The 20,970-nt window shown below is 52.1% G+C and overlaps 1 protein-coding gene across 4 annotated transcripts in view; it reads right to left on the bottom strand.

Moving 5' to 3' along the window:
* The window catches only part of CRTAC1 (cartilage acidic protein 1), a 167,170-nt gene that overhangs the window by 40,452 nt on the left and 105,748 nt on the right, over nucleotides 1-20,970 (bottom strand). For 3 of the 4 annotated variants that reach the window (XM_081549493.1, XM_081549509.1, XM_081549501.1), the window contains exons 4-6: nucleotides 17,242-17,378; nucleotides 11,973-12,129; nucleotides 2,489-2,623 (exon numbers count right to left, since the gene is read on the bottom strand). In XM_081549493.1, the coding sequence (XP_081405619.1) occupies nucleotides 2,489-2,623; nucleotides 11,973-12,129; nucleotides 17,242-17,378 (429 nt within the window). The remainder of the gene's footprint in view (nucleotides 1-2,488; nucleotides 2,624-11,972; nucleotides 12,130-17,241; nucleotides 17,379-20,970) is intronic. The other variant, XM_081549515.1, reaches the window with a different exon arrangement.

Here is a 20,970-nt window from a genome sequence, read left to right as displayed (position 1 = left end):
CATACAGGGTTCCTTTCATTCTTCAAACGAATCAAGCTCTTTTCAGCTTCTGGGCCTTTGCTCAAGCTGGTCTCTTCTCCTAGAATGCTCTTTCCCCAGCTCATGGTTACCTGGCTCCTTGTTTCTCTTCTGCTCTCAGCTATAATGTCACCTCCTCAGGGAAGCCTTCCCTGATCACTCCCATAAAAACAGCCCCTCCCACTCACCCTGCTATTCATCCCAACAGCCTCCCATTCTCCTCCATTGTACGGATCACAGGTGCACAGGGTCCAGTTTTTCTACTAGACCTTCTGCTCCATGAGGTCAGGGTCTGTCTTTTTGTTCATCTGTGTTCCCACAGCATCTGTCTCAGTGTCTGTGGTGACCTGGCAGTTTTCTGTAAATACTTACTGAATGAAGAGACATAAATAATTTGACAGAAGGCAACCGGGGACTTCGGTGACAGCAGAGGAAATAACTGCTCCATGACTGAGAAAACCACAGTTTGCCTTGTGAGATCTGTGGGGGAAGCTTGTGTGTCCAGTGTTACCTGTTTGTGCTGTGCCTGCATCTGCCAGCGGCCAGTGGGGACTGAGCTAATCCTCGGGGAGGACAAAGGGTGGCTTTGCCCAGAGGGGTGGCCTGACCTCCTGGCTGCCCCTGGCAGACATGATCCCTCAGGCCAAGTGCACCGCTGAGAAGCAGTGGAGGCCGGCTCTAAACACCCACGCTGAGTCTTTTGGAGGACAAACTGCCATTGGCCCTCAGAGGTGGCAGGTGAAATGATAGTATGATGGGGGGTGGGGATCACGGACCCAGGACACAGGTAGCTCTTGCCAGCTGTGAACATGGAGATCCTGAGATGGGGGCCAGGAGAAGGGAAGGTGGGATCCACCCTGGGAGCCTTAGAGGCTGATCATTCTCTTAGGGGAGGGAAGGATTTGGAGAATGGGTGGGGGTTGGGCAGAAGAGGCAGGGAGACCCAGGCTTGAGAAAGAGGGCTTGCAAAAGAATGGGGGCAACCCCCAACCTCTAGGATTAATACCCTATTAATTCTCCACAAAAAGCCCCAGCCCTAATGTTGGTGGCCTTCTGCGTTGGCCCATTTCTCTCCTATCTACAAGGCACCTTGACAAGGAGCTGGTTCCCTTTCACGGGAATAATCGGTGCCAGGCTGCACTTCACAGCAGCATCTGTTTGGGTGATGAATGCCCTCTTGACATGTCTTGTTAAACCCCTGCAATCACTCTGACTTTCAATTATGGGCCTAGCACCTTTCCTCTCTCTTCCTGCCTGATACCTTCCCCCACTCCAACTTGTTCGCTCACCTCTGCTTCCATCTCTTTAACACCTTATCAAGTCTTCTCGGTTTTCTCCACCACCACCTCCCCTTCATTTTATGATTTCTCAGCAATGAGAAAATTTGCTGCCGGAGTGTACAGCAGGTGAGCTGGGTGGGAAGACAGGCCAGGGAGCCGCCTCCACCTTTAGGTTTGCCCGGAGAAGGAGACAAGGGGAGCTGATCGGCTGCAAGGATGCATTGGTGGAGTGTTCAAAATGGGAACTCTGGAGCAGAGCGCTGGAAGGGCAGTTAAGTCACAGAGAATGGATTGGTACCTGCTCAGGGATTGGATGTTAGCTGTCAGCACTAGCTGGAGCTTGTAGGACCTTTGATCTATGTGTCTATATTCCGGCTCACCTCTTCTCCTGGAGACTGGAGCTTGTCTCTACACTGCCAAGAGGAGGAGAAATCAAACTTCCCATTCCTGGGCAAGGTGAGTGGGGGGAGGTACCAGGTGGGGAGGAGTAGTTGAAGGGCAGACTGATTACGTCCACAAGTGTTTATTATGTGTCCCAGTCCTTGTAGACACAGACAGATGGTTATAGTGGTGTAGGAGCCTGAGTGAGTGGTACCCGCAAGGGCAGTGGGAACACAGAGGAGAGGGGTGCCAGTCTCAGCCAGGCAGCACATAGGGAGGCTGGAAAGGCTTCACAGACAATATCTGAATGAGTATTGAGGGACCAATAGAAGTGCTGCAGGTAGAGAAAGGGGAGAGGGCCTTTCAGGTAGAGAGAACTGGCAGGCGCAAAGGCCCTGAGGCAGAGGACAGATGAGCACAAAGGAGGAAGGGGAGCAGAGCTGGGAGCCTGGAATATGATTTTGGGTGGATTTTACTCTGCTTCTTATTATAGCTACTCATTTATTTGTCTGTTTCCCCTCTAGATCATCAGTGCCTTGTATATGGGGGTGAGAGTAGGGTAGGGTGATCTTATTCAAGTCAGGGTCCCCAGCTCTTAGCACCAGCCTGGCACTTAGCAGGGGCTCAATTAATGGTCACTGGATTGAGCTGAATGTTTAAGATGGATGTGGGATTAGAGGTGACACGCAACATTAGCTGTGCAGACGGTGATGTGTCCCTCTCTCCCTGGGGCCTGTGGGGCCTGGAGGGAGCAGGGCAGCCCAGAGTCCCCTGTGGGGTGGGGGGCACATGGCAGAGGCTTCACTCACCAGCGCTGGCAGCAGCATCCACGAAAGTGCCGTCACCCCGGTTGTGGAAGAGGAAGTTGGGCCCGTTCTCGTTGTCACAAAAGATATCCGAGGCACTGCTGCTGAGGATGGGGCCCACGCTGACGCCCCGGCCCCCTGGAAAGGACATTGACCTTCACTAAATGGAAGAATCAAAGCCTCAGGCCCACGTAGAGGATGGGGAAGGCCTTGGAGGCAGGCGGGGGGCCCTAGAGAAGCTGTGATGGTGATGCCACAAGGGGCCTGGGGAAGGGGGATTCTGATATTTCTGATGCTTCCTGGAGCCCAGATCTGGGCTCACAGTTCCATAAATGAAAGTGGTGGGTGGCCACACTGCTGGTGAGGCAAGTGAGGAGCAAGACAGAGTCACTTAGTGCCCACGGAATGAGTCCATGAGTTGAGGAACACAGGCCAACATGCAAAGCTTTCCCTTCCCTTCGGTGACTGAGTTCTAATCCTAAACTCACCTCTGCCAACAACATTTTGATTAAGTCACAGATTCCCTGACAGCCCCCTGCCTTACCCTGATTGCACGTATGCTGGTCACGATACTGGGTGTGTTCCCATTCTAAGGACCTAGAGGAACAGGTTCCAGGCACAGGTACAAGGATGCCTCCTTTGCTTTGACTGATGTAGGAAACAAATGCGAGCACCCGCCTGTCTGTCCATTAACAGGGATGCTGAATGGATTACAGTGCATCCATATGACGGCCTAGTCTGCAGCTGCTAAAAAGACTGCGTAGATCCATAATATTGACTTCGAGGAATGCCCATGACATATTGTTAAATGAAAAAGCAATTTGCCAAGTAATGGTATCATATGATCCTATTTTTATTTTTTAAAAGGAAAACAAATGATATTCCTGAATATATGTTTGTGCAAACTTGTTCTTGAGTTTTGGGAAAAGTGGGGAAGGCCACACCCTGAGCTATTCACACTGGCTGCCTTTTTTGGGGAATGTCTGTATTGTTTGGCTTATTGCAACAAGAATTGCTTCTGCAGTTTGAAAGGAAAAAATCCAATAAGGTGTATATTTTTTAAGGAAAAAAAGAAAGAAAACCAGCTCTGTGTTAGGGTTTGAAGTGCCCAAGATCAATGTGGACATGTCACCAAGTCCAATCTTAAGATGTCTTGAACAAACCACCTCCAACCAATGAGTTTCAAATAAAGCCCTGAAAGCCTTCCCTCTGTCCCACTCCCACCCCGAGTTCAGGGCAGGAAATAGCTAGACCACGTCCAGGACGTGGGTTCTAGTCCCAGCTTGGCTTTTTTGACCTTGGGCAATTCATGTTACCTGGTTAGCCTCAGTATTCTCATCTATAAAATGCAGATAGTGTGACCTGCCTTTTCTCTTTCAGGCCTTTTGAGAGGATCAAATGAGGTGAGAAAACTAAGAGGATCAAATGATGTGGAAGATCTCTGTGAACACTACAACCTTGCTGCTCAGAGTCAGGTCCATGGACCAGTTGTAGGTGTGTCACCTGTGAGCTTGTCAGAGATGCCAAATCTCAGGTGCCTACTCACCCAATCAGGACCTGCATTCTAACAGGATCCCCAGGTGGTTTATGTGCATGGGAAAGTTTGGAAAGTGCCGCTCTGAAGGGCTGTTCAGTACAATAACAGCAGTTTGGTAGGGCACTCAGAAGAATGTGATTTTTTAAAAAAAATAAATGAAAGCTCAGTGGACTTGAGTGATACTGAGCCGAGCCCCCTCATTAGCCCACCTCCAGACAAGGCAGAGGTTTCCACTATGGATGATGTTTAGAACTGACTCATTTGAAAAGACCCTGATGCTAGGAAAGATGGAAGGCGGGAGGAGAAAGGGACGACAGAGGATGAGATGGTTGGATGCATCACCGACTTGATGGACATGAGTTTGAGTAAGCTCCAGGAGTTGGTGATGGCCAGGGAAGGCTGGCGTGCTGCAGTCCATGGGGCCGCAAAGAGTCAGACACGACTGAGTGACTGAACTGAACTGAATTTGGGATGGAGATTCTCTTGGTCCCCAGGCCCTTCTCTTCTCTGAGATCTGTCCTTGGGGGAAACCATGGGACCTTTCTTACCTGTGCAGCCTGACCACCAGGGACCAGCTTTGGGGGCAGGGGAACAGACTGGGGCAAATGGCATTGCTATGGTCATTGTAGGGCTCCTTGTTAACACATTCTGGGCCTTGTGCCTCCGGATTCCTCCCAGGTAATCTAATTAACTCTCAAGGAGAGCCCAAGCCTCATGAAAACAGAGCCCCTGAATCCACAATGCTTCCGGGGAGAGTCATCCAAGTTGCACAGGCCAGGCATTTTCATTAGGAGAGCAATGCATGGGGCTTTCAGATGCTTTTCTTTTCCTAAGTCAGCAAGGAGAGTGCTGGGCTACCACTTGGGCACATCTTCTGCCCATTCAAGGAGTTGCCACTAAGTGGTTGCTGGTCCTGCCCTTGTCTTGCCAGACTCCAGCCCAGGAGCAGGCTTCGGTGAGAAATCCTCCATCTTGTCTGGACCCCCAACAATTCCAGGTGGGGCTCCAGGACTTGCTGCCCTGCAACTCCATCCTTCTTCCCCTGCTCCAGCATCCTCCAATTTCTGCCTCTGACACCCAAGCTGTGACACATTCCCTTCATTTTCTCCAAAGCAGGTTATTTCCCTCTTGGACAAATTTCTAAATCTTTCTAATTAACTAATTGGGTTGGGTTGAAGCCTTGCACCATTTGTAACCTGTAATTACTAGAAAATTGCCATGGTAACCACACTACTAATTAGTGACAATTTATTGCCATGGCAACTGGACCATAACAGAGATGTTACCCACAACTCCTTCTTGGCAAGTTCACCACACAGTTGGTGAGCAGGTGAGTTGACAGTCGGGGAGCAGGGCTCTTGGGCACCAGCTGTAGCAGACATAGGGTGGAGGGTCAAAGGGGATCTGAAGCAGGGGCAGCCAGGTACCTGCACCCCTCTCTGAGGCTGAAAGGGGAACTCTACCCCCAGGTCAATCGTGTAAGGGCTCTTCAGACCAATAAAATCCATGCATCTTAAGTGTAGCCTGACTCTCCCACTCCATGCCCGGTCAATGACAGAGGCCCGTTGTTCAGCAAGTATCTTTTGCCTAGACCTTGCCCTCTCCTGTAACTCTTTCCCTGACTTTTCCCGTCTTCTCTGTCACACCCACCCTGTTTCGTGGCCCTGAGGTTTAGCATATACCCTATGGGACTACCCCAGGGCAGTTAGGAACATCTTTATTCAGCCTTGGAAAATGATGTCCCAATAGGGAGTTAAACTCCACTTCACATCAATTAATTCTTTTATACTTGAGGCCAGAATATTCTCTTGGGGGCACGCAGCTCCGCAGTTGGGGCTAGAGAGGCGCATTGGTGGCGGGAAAGATGGGGGTAGGGTGGTCAGGAAGTTCGAGTTGTGTGACCTTGGGCATGTCACTGAACCTTTCCAGGCATCTGGCTTCTCATCTATAACTCGAGACTGATAATAATAACCCCTTCTTGGGCTGTCATAAGTATTAAGTGAGCTGGTATTTGGAAGGTACCTTGGAAAACGTCAAGTGCCACAGACTCATTAGTGCCACTATTTCCCACTTGCTGGGAGAATAATATCCCTTTATTTTGCCAACACTCTCAAGCTTCAAAGACCTCCTTGTTCTGCTGCTGAGTATGAATGCTGCTCCCTCCCCACCCCTCCCTGAAGGCTTCTCACTCTGCCCATCAGACTGGGTGGGAGAGAGGGTCAGAGGGGAAAATGCTTCCCTATGGCCCCTTCTTTCTCTGGTCGGTTTCTGGCACCCCCCTGATGATCAGCTCAGTGGGTCTGAGCCCACGGGGCAAGCCTTGCTCACCCTTAAGAACTGCACCCCTAAACCTCTGAACCGTACACTTGGGAGATTGCAGACCCAACTCCAATTTAGGTGCAGAGGGCGTTAGAGGATGAGATGGCTGGATGGCATCACCGCCTCAATGGACGTGAACTTGGGCAAACTCTAGGAGATGGTGAGGTACAGGGAGGCCTGGCATGCTGCAGTCCACGGGGTTGCAAAGAGTCGGACAAGACTGGGCGACTGAACAACAACAATCCATCTCTCAAACCACATGAGGGCAGCCCTCATGGTTGAGGGTAGGGAAGGGAAAGAGGGGTTGTAGGAAGTTGGGGGCATGCTGCTGTACCACCCCAAACAGTACAGCAGAGGGGCCAGGATGAAGAGGCAGGGGATTCGCTGTGCTAAGCAAGAGCCTCCAGGGACTGCCTGGAGTGGCAGGAACTTGGGGAGTGTGCCCTCCAGGCCTTGGTCTCCCTCACTGTGAAATGGTGTGGGGGTGGGGTGAGAAGGTCTCCAAGGCTCCTTCCAGCTCTACTTTTCAGGGCATCCTCCAAGCTGGACCCCAGGATAAATGTGGCTGGGAGTGGATTCCTGGGCCCATTCACAGTCCGCACCACGGAGGCTCTGCAGTGAGGCTGTCAGACAGGGCACTTGGACCTGTGGGATTATTCTGCTGATTAATGATTCCAGTGGATGCTAAGCCCTGCAGGCTGCCAAGAACGTCCAAGATATTAAAAGAGTAGCAAAGCAGTGAAACATGAAGGGGTGGAGGGATGAACAGTGTGTGTGTGTTGGAGAAGGGAGTGTGAGAAGGGCAGGATGGTAACAGCCCAAATTTCCTGAAGCTTCTAACACAATAATACTGTGTTGGTGCTGGTGTTGCTCCCCCCGACCCTGTGAGAGCTGTCCGGGCGCTGGGCAGGGTTCCGAGTGTGCCAGTATGGAGGGTGTTAGACAAGGATATTCCCACTCGTCCCTAATCCCTCCAGCCTGTCCCTGCAGAAGATTGAGGGGGTGGGGAGGGGCAGCAGGACAGCCTCCATCACTTGGCGGCTGGGTGGGGATGTTCAAACCTCGGGCGCCTGGTGGGTGCAGGAGGGAAGTCCTTCTTTTCTGTGTGTCCCCCTGCCCTGTCCCCAGGCAGGGAAGGGGCTGGAAGAAGCTATTTCAGAAGAGAGGGCAGGAAAAGGAGGGGCAGGAAGAGATGCTCTGTGGTTCAGTCCTGGGTCCTAGGTTTTGTGTACGATTCACCTCACCTCACCATTTTCTAGGTGAGGAAACCAAAGCTCACAGAGGTGTAATCTCAGCTAGGGGGCAATGGGTCATAGCTGAAACCCATGCCTGGGTGACTCCAGAGCCACTCTCTCCCCACAGGGCGCTCTCAAACATTTCTACTCGAGTTCCCTCTCTGTAGAAGAGGGGTCTGTACTCCTGATAAGGCCCCAGAATGGCCAGCCATAATAAGCTTGACATTAAAAAAAAAAACTCAGTTGTTTTAGCTGAAGAAAATGCATAGCAAGATTGCATTTGTATTCTGTAATACATTTGTGCTTGCTTTAAATGAAAAACGATGTCCTTTTTTGTCAATCATCTAATGCATCTGACACTCTGTGTTGGCTGGGGCTTTGGGTACCCCTGGCAGGCCTGTGGTTGCTCTCCCTGGGGGTCCCAGGCCCTGGCTGAAGAGTCTGTCACTCTAGCCTTGCCTGTCCCCAGCTGACACATTTGGCTGCACTCCCACTGAAAGGTTAGCACTCGCCTGGGAACTTGGGAGGCTCCGAGGTCCCCAGGCTACTGCCCCTTCTCTGGAGCTGGCTGGTGGGGATCTGCCAGAAGGCCTCAGCTGGGCTTTAGGCATCTCTGTCTCCTCCAATAATGACTTTCTATAAATCAGATCTGCCTGCTGCTTTGTTCTACACTGCTCCCAGCCAACAGCACAACGCTCCACCCAACATCGTAAATCCACCTTCATTTTCTTTCCAAATTTCTTTTAAGGCTTCTTTAAGGCTTGCAGCCTGGACAGATGCTCCCTAGAAGGGTGAGGCCAAATTGCAGAGATCCTGGGAGGAAGTAGCGGCTAGGGAGAGGCAGGGTCCAGAGAGAAAAAGGGAAATAAATGGATTCCAGTGGGAATAGGGCTAAAGATGTCCACCCCTGTGCCTTGGAGGACACGCCGGGGGACACGTGGAGAGTATCTCCAGGGCAGAGGCTGGTCCTGCTTGCTTCGTTCTTCCCCCTGTGTTCAGATAGTAAAGAATTCACCTGCAATGCGGGAGACCTGGGTTCGATCCATGGGTTGGGAAGATCCCTGGAGGAGGGCATGGCAACCCACTCCAGTATTCTTGCCTGGAGAATCCCCTGGACAGAGGAGCCTGGCAGGTTACAGCCCATGGGGTCCCAAAGAGTTGGACACAGCTAAGCAAATAAGCACATGGCTGTGCTCCCTACACCCAGGAAATGACCAGCATCCCTCTGTCAGAACCTCAGAGGAGGGTGTAGATGTCCGCCACACTCGCAGGTACTGTCTGTGTGCCAGGCCCTGTGCCAGGCATGCCCTATGTTTACCTCTTTTAATATTCCCATTTTGCAGGCAAGAAAACTGACTCCCAGAGAGGTTAATAAGTTGCTCTCTATTGCCTGGGCAGGAGGACATGGTGGAAACAAGATCTGCACCCAGCACTCTGGCTCCAGACCCTGGTTACTTAGCAGCTCTGCTAGAGGGCTAATTTAAGGTGCCCAGAGAGGCCTGGGGACGTGTCTGAGATCATTGTGGGGGCCATAGACGTGGTTGCAAAACTCTTGCTCCCCTCGAGTTCCTGACAGGCCCTCGGCCATGGGGAGAACTAGTTCTTAGGATTCCCATGCAGGGCAGTTCAGGCTACAAGAGGCTGCGGGCAGCTGGGGAAGCCGGGGCTAGGAGAACCAGGAACCACCAGGGAGTGGTCTTCCCACTGCTCAACTCTGCACGGGAAGCTCAGGCTGCACCACCCTCTAGGGACCCTCGAGTCCCCCGAGAGTGGGCGCGCTGGCCGCTAGATGGCACTGTGACCCAGCAGAGCGGCGGCCGGCGGCGGAATCCGGAGTCTGGAGAGGACGTCTCCCCTCCCCCTCCCGCGGAGCCCGACAGCCCGGTGTGGGCTTCGCCATTGCCCGCCCTGCATCCCGGGATGCCCGGGCCAACCTCCCTGCTTCCCTAAGCAGCCCAGGCCAGGCAGCTGTTTCAGTCAGAAAAACCGGGAACCGCAATTAAAGTCCGCAGGGCCAATCCCCAGGGCTGCGTTTTTGGTGGGTGAGCCTCTTCCTTCTTCACCAGCCCCTCCACTTGCAGGCTGGAGCAGGATTCTCAAGCAGGAGGTCGTTTGAAAGGTCAGCTGATTCTGGTACTTTAGGCATCAGCGGCTGGGGCTCTAAGCGCTAGTGTTTCTGCAAACCTCCTGTGTGACCTTGGGCAAGTCCTTTCTCCTCTCTGGACCTCGATTTGTTCTTTTGCAAAAGGGCGGTTCTCTGTGGTCCTTCCGGCAGATGGGTGTTGTGTGCCTTGGCTCCAGGGACTTGCAGCTCTCTGACTGCTTAGCTGGCCGAGGCTTGCTTCCCTCCCAGCCTGTTCAGGGCCTGCTCCTCACTGTCTACATCTCTCCCAGGCCCCAGGGCACCCTCCTGGAGCTGAGCCTTGGCCATATGCCAGAGCCTTGGCAATCAGGCCGGGCTCTGGTGGTGGCCCTTACCTTTGGGGTCCATTCCTGAGGGGGCATCTGGGCTAGTTTTCCAGCGAGATGTCCATGTGTCGTGAACTGAGTGACTATGGGGGCTGCAGGGTAGTGTTGGGGGGCTTGGCGAGCCGGGAAAGGGTGGGCTGGGGAAGGCGGGCAGACAGAATAGTAACTTGGTGGGCCAAATAGGTTCTTGTCAGCCAAATGGCTCTTGGAAATCTGCAGAGCTGCTCTAACGTGTCCTCTGGGCATGCCAGCTGCCCCGGCCTGCCTGCACGCTCCACAGAAACTGCTGTCCCTTCCTTGAGCTGTCCGGTCCTTCCAGCACAGCCTGGCACAGCTGCTCGGTGCCCCCATCCCCACCCGTGCTCCTTAGCTGTCTCATCTTGGAGACATCCCTGGTTCTGCCAGCCCTCCTTCCCCACCCCTGGTTCTGCCAACCCCCCTGCCAGCCCCCCAGCGTGAACAATGTCCCCTCATGCTCATACCCTGCTGCAACCTTCTGAATTCTTTGATTCTGTGTACAGCCCTCACTCCCAGACCTTGCCTCCTTTCCAGCTCATCATTTTCAAGTGCTTCATCTCCCCAGCCCACCCTCCTTCTCCTGCAGATCAAGGCGCTTAATTGCCAAGCCAGCCCAGTGCACAGAACTGGGGACTATTCAGAAAAATTGACTGTACAAGTTGAGGCTGAAGCTCCTGCATGTTTATTCCTTTTCCCAGGAAAACATGGTTTATTACTGACACAGCCTCTTTGCTGCTCGCTCCCATGCAGAGCTCTCGCACACTTTCATGGGGCTTGAGCTGTGTAAACTATTTTATTGTCTAGTCATTTGTTCCCACAAACTTTGTCAGACAGGTTAACATCAATCTCCCCCTTTGACTGAGGTGGAGGGCTGGCTAGAGAAAGGCATCGTAAACTCAGGGGAGGTTGTGACAACCCTTTCTGGGGAGGACTTTGAGATTTTGCCACCACCCAGGTGGCTGAAGGCAGGGTAGTGGCCCAAATGACCCTTCAAGGATCCTTCCAGCCCCCCACATTTGGAACCAGGTAGGCTGCCACTTGGAATTCTGTAGTGCCACTTGGGACGGACGTATCAGGAAGGTCAACCGCTCAGAGAATTTCTACATTCAAGGTGCAGGTAGGGTGTCAATGAGGCCAGAGTACACGTGAGAAGTTGTGTACAGCCCTGGCTTCCTGATTTTTGGCATCCTAAACAGGAACTAGATTGCTTTGCCATCAGCAGTCTATTGGCAGATTATCAGAGTTTAGTCAGCAGCCGTGCTGGAATTAGAAAAACAGCCTTCCCTAGAAAGATCTCCCTGTCAGAGACTCTGACAATAGGTCCCTCATCCTGAAAGATGTGGGGGGAGCGTGCCTTAAAAAACAAAAAAAGTGCTGGAGAGGTTTGGGAATAAGAACACAATTCTTTGAGCTCAGTTAGCTGAGACGGGACCCAGCTGAAGCTTAGGGATTTAGCACTCAATTCCTGGCTGCTTATGTGTAAGTAAATAATTTCGTCTGCTGTTTGGCAATAAAAAATGCTTTAAATCTTGGCCTCTGTGATTTGTCAGTTTTCTCCTACAGAACCTGTTCACCCATTGCTTGGGTTACAGTAGGGAATAGGATAAGGGGTTCCAAGGAGAGAAAGATGCGGTGATCTTCTGGGTTATGTCCGACGTCACCCACTGTGCCCGCCAAAGCCCACCCCACCAGATGTCCCATCATCTGGAGAGGCGGCCTTGGAGGAAGCTGTCTCTGGGTGGTGGGATAGGATAAAACCTTCACCCTCCCTCCCCAGGGACATGGACCCACCCTGTCCTGTGGTCTCTGATGAATTAGACTCAGCCTTGCAGGGCCTGAAGCCTAGCCCCAGCCCCCAGCCCCTCCAGCTCACAGCCCGCCCCCCCCCTCACCGTTCCACTCTGCCTACCTGTGTATTTGCTGACTCCAGCCTCAGCTGCCACGTCTCTGAGAGCCAGAATGCCCCGGGAGAGGTCACTGGCCTCGGGGTCCATTTCGATGAGGGCATCAGGGCCCACATTACCGTAGGCATAGTTGGCGATGTAGATGGAGTAGCGTCCGGAGCCCTGAGCAGGAAGGGAAGGAGGGTCAGTGAGCAGGACCATCTGGGGGCCTGGAAGCAGATCCCCCCTCCACTCACAGGACCATAGCTCTTTCTTGGGGTTCGGGCTCTGCTCCTGGGGTCTGGCATGCGTGACTTTGCACGACACAGCTCCAGAGGTGCTTTTTCACAGAGGTTACGAAGTGTGGGATGCCCCCAGAGTCCTACAGTACAGCGCTCCCCCTTCTCTCCCGTTCCAGAAGAACATCCCTCCCTCTCCCCCACAACCACCTTTTTATAGACAATTTTCTAATGTGCCTCCCTCCAGCTGAGCTCTCTCCAGCTGCCAGCCAGGGTAGCTGCTCAATAAATATTTGCTGATTGATTGATCTACCAATTCCCATTATTCTCAGTCTCTCTCTCTCCCATTCAAGCTTGCTCCAGCCAAGATGACAAGCAAATTCCTGAGCCATCTCCCTCCCCCATCCCCACCCCATACTTCTTCACTCCTTAATTTGGATGGTACAAGAGGTTCAGCCACGCCAGGCTCCTCCTTCCCACTTCTACCCCCTTGCTTTTCCTGTACCAGAAAGAAATTGTATATTGCTTCTGCCTTTATAACAGTGTCTCAAATATATACATATATTTCCCCTTTGCATCCAGGAGAAGCCCTGGGCATCAGTTCCTTGTTACTGTAGTCATTCTCCTCTCTAGTCCAAAACATGGCTGATGAAAGATTCTTTCCTGCCTGTTATTATAATGGTGTTATTTCTTCAATGGATGCTTTCTTTCCCCCAAGAGAGCCACACAATTTCTCAATCAGTTTTCTAGCTTTCCTCTTATCCCTTGCAGCATTTCCCTCCAATTAATCAGACAGTACATATTTCTTGAGCTCCAACGATGTGCAAGGTCCTGGGTTATAAATGTACTTCAGACAAAGTCTTTGTCCTTAGGTTGCTTATAGTCTGGCTTTAAGGAAGCTGACAAGCTACTGTATAGCACTGGGGACTATACTCAATATTTTGTAACAACCTGTAAGAGAAAAGAATCGAATATATATATATGTATGTATAGATGAATCACTTTGCTGTATCCTGAAACTAACAAAACATTGTAAATCAACTATACTTAAATAAAAAATAAAATTAAAAACAACAACAACAAAGGAAGCCATGAGCACAAAACAACCTGGGAGAAACAGCTGAATTTAAGACAGCACAGCGTGCTCTGTCACTGCCCTCTTTTCAGCCTTCTTTGCTTATTTTATTCCTTCCCCAGTGGTCCCATGAGAGCCCTCTCTCACCTAACTGGTCACTTTATCCCTTTGGAACCATTTTATTCGGGGAAGTTGATTAAGAGCCACCTGGGGCTAACAGGTGGGTGAAGCAAGGAAGGTGCTCAGGTTCTCCTGGGGGAATCAGACGTGTCAGCAATTGCAGGTCTGATTAAGAGTGGGTACAGGGTTTCCCGGGTACACAGAGGAAGGGCACCTGGCCATAGAAAGTTCAGAAAAGGTTTTCTAAGAGGAGTCTCGGCCAGGTGAAGTGGAGGGGAAAGAACCTTCCAGGCAGAGATGAGACAAAGAGTGATGTATATCGTATGTTGGGAAGCCACAAACAGTCTGTTCAATGTTCCCAGAATATAAAATGCAAGGTGTGGTATGTCGGGGGAGGAAACTGGAGGAGGTGGCAAAGCTGTTCCAGAAAGACTCTTATGCCTCTTCATTTCTGGTTCTCTGGGTCTCTAGCCTGCTACCTGGGAATCTGTGCCTTACAAGTCTTGTTACTCAAAACGGTCCCTGGGCCAACAGCATCAGTGTCACCTGGAAGCATGTTAGAAATACGGACTCTCAGGCTCCAGCCCAGACCTGCCGAATCAGAATCTGCATTTTCTCAAGATCCCCACATGATCCCTATGCAAAACTGAAGTCTGAGTTGCACTGCTTTACAACATCATTTGTGGTTAGGGAGAACTTTGGAAGATTCTTGCCCACCCCAGGAGCTTGGTGTATGTGTGTGGAATGACTGGATGAAGAGTGAATGGATGGGGCCAAAGGGGAAAGTGCACCTTTACCGTGACACTGCCTGACCCTACCAGCTGTTAGCAATCTCATCGACAAATGGGCAATTAAGCCCAAATGAACTGAAATGCACTCTGCTAGAAATCAGGATATTTATAAAATGCGGTTATACCTAGTTCCTTACATCAGTGTATTGTGTTGACAAAACAGAAAAATTGTAGATGTGTTACAGTTATAGAAGACTGCAGAAATTCACATGTGAAGTTGACCACAGTAATTGTGGGTGGGGGAGCCGATTCCAGGGGAAGGAAGATGTTTCTGCAGCTTTGGGTCCAGGGCAGTGGGACCCATCCTTTAGTCTACCTCAGAATCAACTGGCAGCAGGCGGGGGGCGGTGGTGGGGGGAGTGGTTGTGAAAACAACCTGGATGCTGGGTCCTATCCCCAGAATTTCTGGTTCAGGGGGTCTGGAGGGCGCCCTCAAATCTGCATTTCTAACAAGTTCCCAGGTAAAGCTGGTGCAGCTGTTTCAGGAACCACTGGTCTAGGGCTGTCAGTCTGGATCCTAGTTCAAGCTCTGCTCCTAACTGGCTCTACGTCCTTGGGCAGGTTCCTCACCCACTTTGGCTGCACCTCTCTTACATGGGAATCATAGCCCCCCTGCTTGCTGGCAGGGTCGTTGAGAAGATGAAATGAGACAACGCATGTGAAAGGACTTTGAAAAGATAAAAATGCTATATAAACATGAGGCATAATCATTATCGATCAGGGAACGCTTCTTGTAAGAGATCGGCTTTGGGCTGGATCCAGAAAGGTGGATGAGTGATGAGGCAGCTGAAGACGAAGGGCAGTGGTGTTCCAGGTTAGGGGCAGAGAGCGGATGAGGGCTGCGAGGGGAGAGGGCGAGGACAGCACACTGTAGAGGTTGAGGCTTTTACCTGGTGCAAAGCTCCCAAGCTTAGCATACATACATCAGAGTCACCTTTGGGCCTAGTTGAAACCCAGGCTGCTGGGCCCCACCCCCAGTGGTTCTGATGGGTAGGTCTGGAGGGTGGGGCCTAAGAATCTGCATTTCTAACAACGCTAATAATGCTGCTGGTCCAGAGACCACCAATCAGGTACACTAACAGGCCCCAGCTAGGGGCTGTGGGGCTGAGGGAGGAGTAGGTCAAAGGCTGTAATAGAACCTGAGGTTAGAAATGTGTATTTGGTACAGGTTTACTCAAAGGCAGGGTAGCAGGGAGGTAAAAAGGTGTCTGATTATTTTCAGCTAGGCAGGACTCAATTTCTAGCTTTGCCTGTCACTTGATATATGGTGACAAGGTCAAGTTGCTTAAGTGCTAGAAGCCTTAGTTTCCTTATCTATAAAGTGGGGATAATGACAGCATTTACCTCATTGGCTTATTTGAAAATTCTGTAAGATGGTGAATGGAAATCACTTAGCACAGAGCTTGGCACGGGCTAGTTTAATAAGCATAATAGCTATTATTATTAGTGTTTTGTTATGTTTATATTATATTCCTATTTTTACGATTGCTCTTGTGTTTTCCCGCACCACACTGCATCGCTGTCTCTCAGCTTCCACACTGGCCTTGACCTCTCCACAGTTCTCTGGCCTCGGGGGTTGCCAAGGTGGTGGCTGAACACAGACAGTAGCCCCTCTTCTGATGGCAGACAGACCGTGGGGGCACTTTCTAGTTCCCTGAGGCTGGGTCTGAGTAGGGAGTGAGCGAACCGCTAAGTGCCTGCCTACTGTGCTTCATGCCAAAGTGTCTTTTTTTTCCCCTTTTTTCTTTTTGCACTTCACATGGCGCCTCTGTCCTGTGGTTAAGTGCGTGGATGTGTAGGTGACCTTGTTAGGACAGAGGGCGTCTCTCTGTGATTAACCTTCAGACCCTCCTACCGGTGCTAAGAAGGTTCCCACCTTAGCTGGGTGTGGGGCGCCCTGGTCCTGAAGGGGCTAAGGAGACTGGAAGCCAGGAGGAGATGGAACAGGCCTCTCAGAGGCCAGGCCTGGCGCCCCCCGTCCTCCAGATCCTCCCCACTCCCTGGGGCTCTCATGGAGCCTCCTCCCCGTTTCCTCCCTTCAGGCGGGAGTCCAGGTGGCACAGATTCAGGTCAGGGCTAAATGTGGCTTCACAGCCCAGCTTGGCTGCTCTTCCCAGCACCAGCTTGTTAAGAAATAAATATTTATACCTGGCACCTGCCTTTTCCCAAGGCCTGGAGGCCCCTGCTGTGAAGATTCACTCTGAATCCCCATCCCCTTGGTGCCATCTCAAATCCTGAACGAGTTGGCCCCCTCGCCCCTGCTCCCAGAATGGGGGCCAGAGACGCTCCCCTGGAAGCTGGGCAGCAGCTGGGTCCCTGATTTAGTGATGATGTTTTGTAAAAGCCAAGGAGGGGCGGCAGGGGAGCAGGTGACAGGAGGGATAAATCACCGCCACGCCACGCTCTGGCTCTGGCTGGGTTGGCTGGGATTCCTGGGCGGGGCCCCCTCACAGGATGGATGGTTGCAGCTGCTTCTTCCCTCCTCGCTCGGCCTTTCTCCTCTACACTTTGAGTTGAGCACCTGTGTGCCGGGTGGACCAGCAGGGCAGGAAAGTTTCGATGGTGCTTTGGATTAACTAAGGTACTTGTACATTCAGGCAACCCTCCACTCACCCACTCATGAGCCCCTCTGCTGTGCCGTCATTTGTTCCATAAATATTTATGGGGGAGGGGGCCTGATGGCTCAACGCCTGGCACATAGTTGGCACTTCATAAATGAGTTGAGTTGAATGAACGAACACAAGGTTAAGAGCTGACAGATTCTGATTCGTGTCTGAGCCACACCACCGACCCATTTTGGGTCCTCAGGCAGGTCCACGCTGGGGCTCAGTGCCCTGCTCTGTGCAGTAGACACAATGATGACAGCCCCTGGTTGCCGTGAGGGCCTCAGGGGAGAAAGGATGTGAAAGTATGTTAGCACCTACTATGTGCAAGGCCCCATGGGAGGGGCCTTGAGCTCTGCCCTTGGGAGCTGTGCTCTGTCTGGGGATGTCTGCTGGGGGTCCCCTCCCGGCCATCACGCTGCTGTGTCCTCCCTTCTCCCCAGGCCCCCATGTACCCCTGGACTCACCTTTCTGTCCACGCAGGCCACAGAGCGCCCGGCAAAGAGGCTGGCCACACCGCGGGCCACATTGACCTCGTCACTCAGGATGTCTTCCCAGCGGTTATTGCGGAACTTGAACAACTTGTCTGTGTATGTGGCCACCCCTGGAGAGAGGAGGGAAGAGAGGGCTGGTGGTTGGTGGGGTGCCTGCCCCAGGTGGATGGGTCACCTGCTGCACGGTGAATGCTCCTCACAGCCCTCAGGCAGTGGTGACCCCTCTCCTGGGGACACCCAGTTAATCTCAACTGAGAGAAGATGCTGAAGCTTATGAAGATGGCCAGCCCAGGCCTCAGGAACTTTGGAAGAAGTGTGACCGCTACTGTGTGTCAGAGCTGAGCCTCAATAGTAGTGTCTCATGGTCTGCACCGCACTTCTGCGGCACCAGGAGGGACATCCTCGGATCGCCAGTATTTCACATCCAGACTCAACCAAGAATGTCTTTCTCCAGGAGCTGCTCCCTGCATGCTCTGCTGAATCATAGGGCCTGATGTGGGTCTCAGAAGAAATGGTCCTGGTCAGTGGGTGGGTCTCGAAGTCCAGATGGAGGGCAGGGCTGGAAGTTGAGCTCTGACAGGGGTATCACCAACAGCCCGAGAAACCTGGATGGCAGTGGGGTCAGCACTCATGGGGCGAGGGTTAGTGGAGAGGCAACGGGCTCAGACTGAGGGGAGCAGGTGATGCAGCAGCTAAAACTTGGGGTTTTGAGTAAACTGGCCTGAGTCTCAGGCTTGGTTTTACAGAGACTCTTCCAGGTTTTAGTTGTTGACTGTGGGCAATTTGAGCTTCAGTTTCCTTATTTGGAAATGGGTTAACAATAATAACTACATTCCACTTTAATTAGAGGGATAAATGAGATAACTCCGGTTAGAGGCTGAGCACAGCACACCCCCAGAGTTGGGGGTGGTCCTCGATAGAAATGACTATTCTGGTTTCATAGACGGGAGACCCTCTGAGGTGCTTCAGGGACTTCAGCCCAGCACTGCAGGGGTGCGCTGAGAGTGTGAGAATGTGTGAGAGTGTGTGAAAGTGTGTAGGAATAAGCAGGAGTAAGTGGGTGTATGAGAATAAGAGTGTGAGTATAAATGAGTGAGTGTAAGTGTTAGATTGAGTGTGAGAATGAGCATGACAGCAAGGGGGTGAGTGCATGAGTGTGAGCGTGTTCCAGTGAGGGCTGTTTATGGAAGGGTCCTTAGGGGGCTCTGACTGGCGGGGACAGAGGCTGCCCTCTGAGTGGCCTCACATGGGGCCCTCCTAAGACCATGAGGACCCACAGGGGAAGGTGCATTCTCTGTAGGGCCTGGACTTGACCTCAGGGACACTTGCCAGACTCTGGGGAGCTGGCCCAGGGACAGAGCCATGCCACCTGGCCTGACCCTCCCGGGCGTGCAGAAACTGGTCCCCATGAAGGGGAAGGCCCTTCCCGAGTGGAACGGGAGGCAGGTCCAGGAGTCCTGTAGGTGTCTGTGGGTGGTGGGGGAGACCTGGGCTGAGGAGCTGAAGCCAGGGTTTGCCAGAGCTGCTGTGGCTGCTGGAGGCCCAATGGGGTTCCTGGGGGTCTGCCAGAGCTGCCGTGGCTGGGGGTGGGTGCTCACTGGGGCTCCTGAGGAGCCCGATCAGGACAGAAGCGCAGGTGTGGACTCTGCCCAAGCCCACGTCCAGCTCTGATTCCCATTTGTCCTAGCCAGTTCTTTATTCTCTTAGGGCCTTGGTTTCCTCATCTGAGAGTTGGGGGTAACAGCTGGCCTCCACACTCCCAGCATGGCTGCAGGAACTGCAGGGGAAAACTCTGCGGCCCCTGGCTGCTCTGCACCACCTGGGTCTCTAGGCCCTTGTCGCAATCCCTGGGGAACAGATATGTTTAGAAACTTAGATTATTTTCCCTTTCACATTTCAGAAAGGTAACACAATGCACACCCTGTTTATTATATAACACCCCCAGCAGGAACCAGGGCAGCACCCTGTAATTAAACACATTAATATTTCTGCAGTGAAATATATGAATATCACACCAAGTGGGATAAATAAAGCTCATAAATAGCTCACATCAGCTCAGGACAGGTTTTGCTATCAATTCACTTTCCCACAAACTTAAAAAAAGCACTTGAGGCTTTCAGAGCATTCTGGGTTTCAGGACTGTGGGAGAGGAACTGTGGACTGCCATCCTCACGGCTGTTCCCCAGGCAAGTGGCAGCCTTGTCATCGCCTTCTAATGCCTGGGGGGCCTCCAAGGATGGTTCTGCAGCTTCTGGATGCCCAGCCTTCACAATAGCGAGCAACCCTTGCCCTTCTCTGTCAAACCAGGGCCTCTTTAGACTACACCTCAGCTTGTCTAGTTCCCCCTGAAATTTGACCAAGATTAAACTCAACCAAAGCTTGGGATGGGTGAGAAAGCAGCTTCAGCAGTGGGGGCTCTGCAGACCTCTGATGGGCACCTCTGCATACAGTGGGAAAATTTTCTCAAACCTCTGAGTCCTTGCCTTAGCTAGGCAAGAGGAAAAAAACGAGCCCAGGGTGACTCGATCCCCCTCTATTGGCCTAATTACCCCTGATTCTTCCTGCCCACATTTCCCAAAGTGTGCTTAGTGGAACCTGGTCTCTGTGAGCTGCCTGGAGAAAAGATTTCATGATTATCTGAGCTCAGGAAAGACTGCACCTTCCATCCCCAACTTGGAGATTCTCAGTGGACATCAGTCTATCAAAACTTTGAAAAGTCTTGCAATATATTACCAGAGAAGGCAATGGCAACCCACTCCAGTACTCTTGCCTGGAAAATCCCATGGACGGAGGAGCCTGGTAAGCTGCAGTCCATGGGGTTGCGAAGAGTCGGACACGACTGAGCGGCTTCACTTTCACTTTTCACTTTCATGCATTGGAGAAGGAAATGGCAACCCACTCCAGTGTTCTTGCCTGGAGAATCCCAGGGATGGGGGAGCCTGGTGGGCTGCCGTCTATGGGGTCGCACAGAGTCGGACATGACTGAGCGGCTTCACTTTCACTTTTCACTTTCATGCATCGGAGAAGGAAATGGCAACCCACTCCAGTGTTCTTGCCTGGAGAATACCAGGGATGGGGGAGCCTGGTGGGCTGCCGGCTATGGGGTCGCACAGAGTTGGACACGACTGAAGCGACTTAGCAGCAGCAGCAGTATATTACAGGCTTAATTTCACGTAAGCCAGCCTTTCCCAAACATACTCAGCCATGGCACCCCTTTTTGCAGCTCACCTCTTAGCATCCTGTAGAACTAGCACCGTTCTGTGCAAATTGCTGCCCTGGGGTGTTGACATCGGGCCAGATGCTGGGCTTTGTGGCCAGAGGCATTAGGGTGACACGTACTGTTAGCCTCTTCCCTCCTTCCAGTCTCCTGGCTTCTGAGCTGACCAGGGATGCCCCGAAGAATAAACTAATTAAGGTAAAATGTGCAATAGTGATGCAGAGCCTTGTAGATCATAAATGGGAACGGCAAAATCAATGGCAGGCCTTCTGCAGGCAGAGGCCTGGAGGCCTGGGCGACAGGAGGGATGGGAGCCTGTGATTTAGGAAGAGCAAACGCTCTGGCAGCTGCAACCTGGGTAATTAGGTGTGTCAGGAAGACAGATAAACAGCGAGCTGTGCGGGTCGATGGCACTGGCAATAAACACCCAGCACTAGCCCCTGGCCCATGTCAGCCCGTAATCCCACCTTCCGGCTCCTTGTAGC

This window comes from Giraffa tippelskirchi, chromosome 2, assembly GCF_054371585.1.
Source record: "Giraffa tippelskirchi isolate mGirTip1 chromosome 2, T2T-mGirTip1v1.2.pri, whole genome shotgun sequence".
NCBI classification, from domain to species: domain Eukaryota; kingdom Metazoa; phylum Chordata; class Mammalia; order Artiodactyla; family Giraffidae; genus Giraffa; species Giraffa tippelskirchi.
Note: the sequence above shows the minus strand (reverse complement) of the source record. Positions and strands in the feature narration are given on the sequence as shown.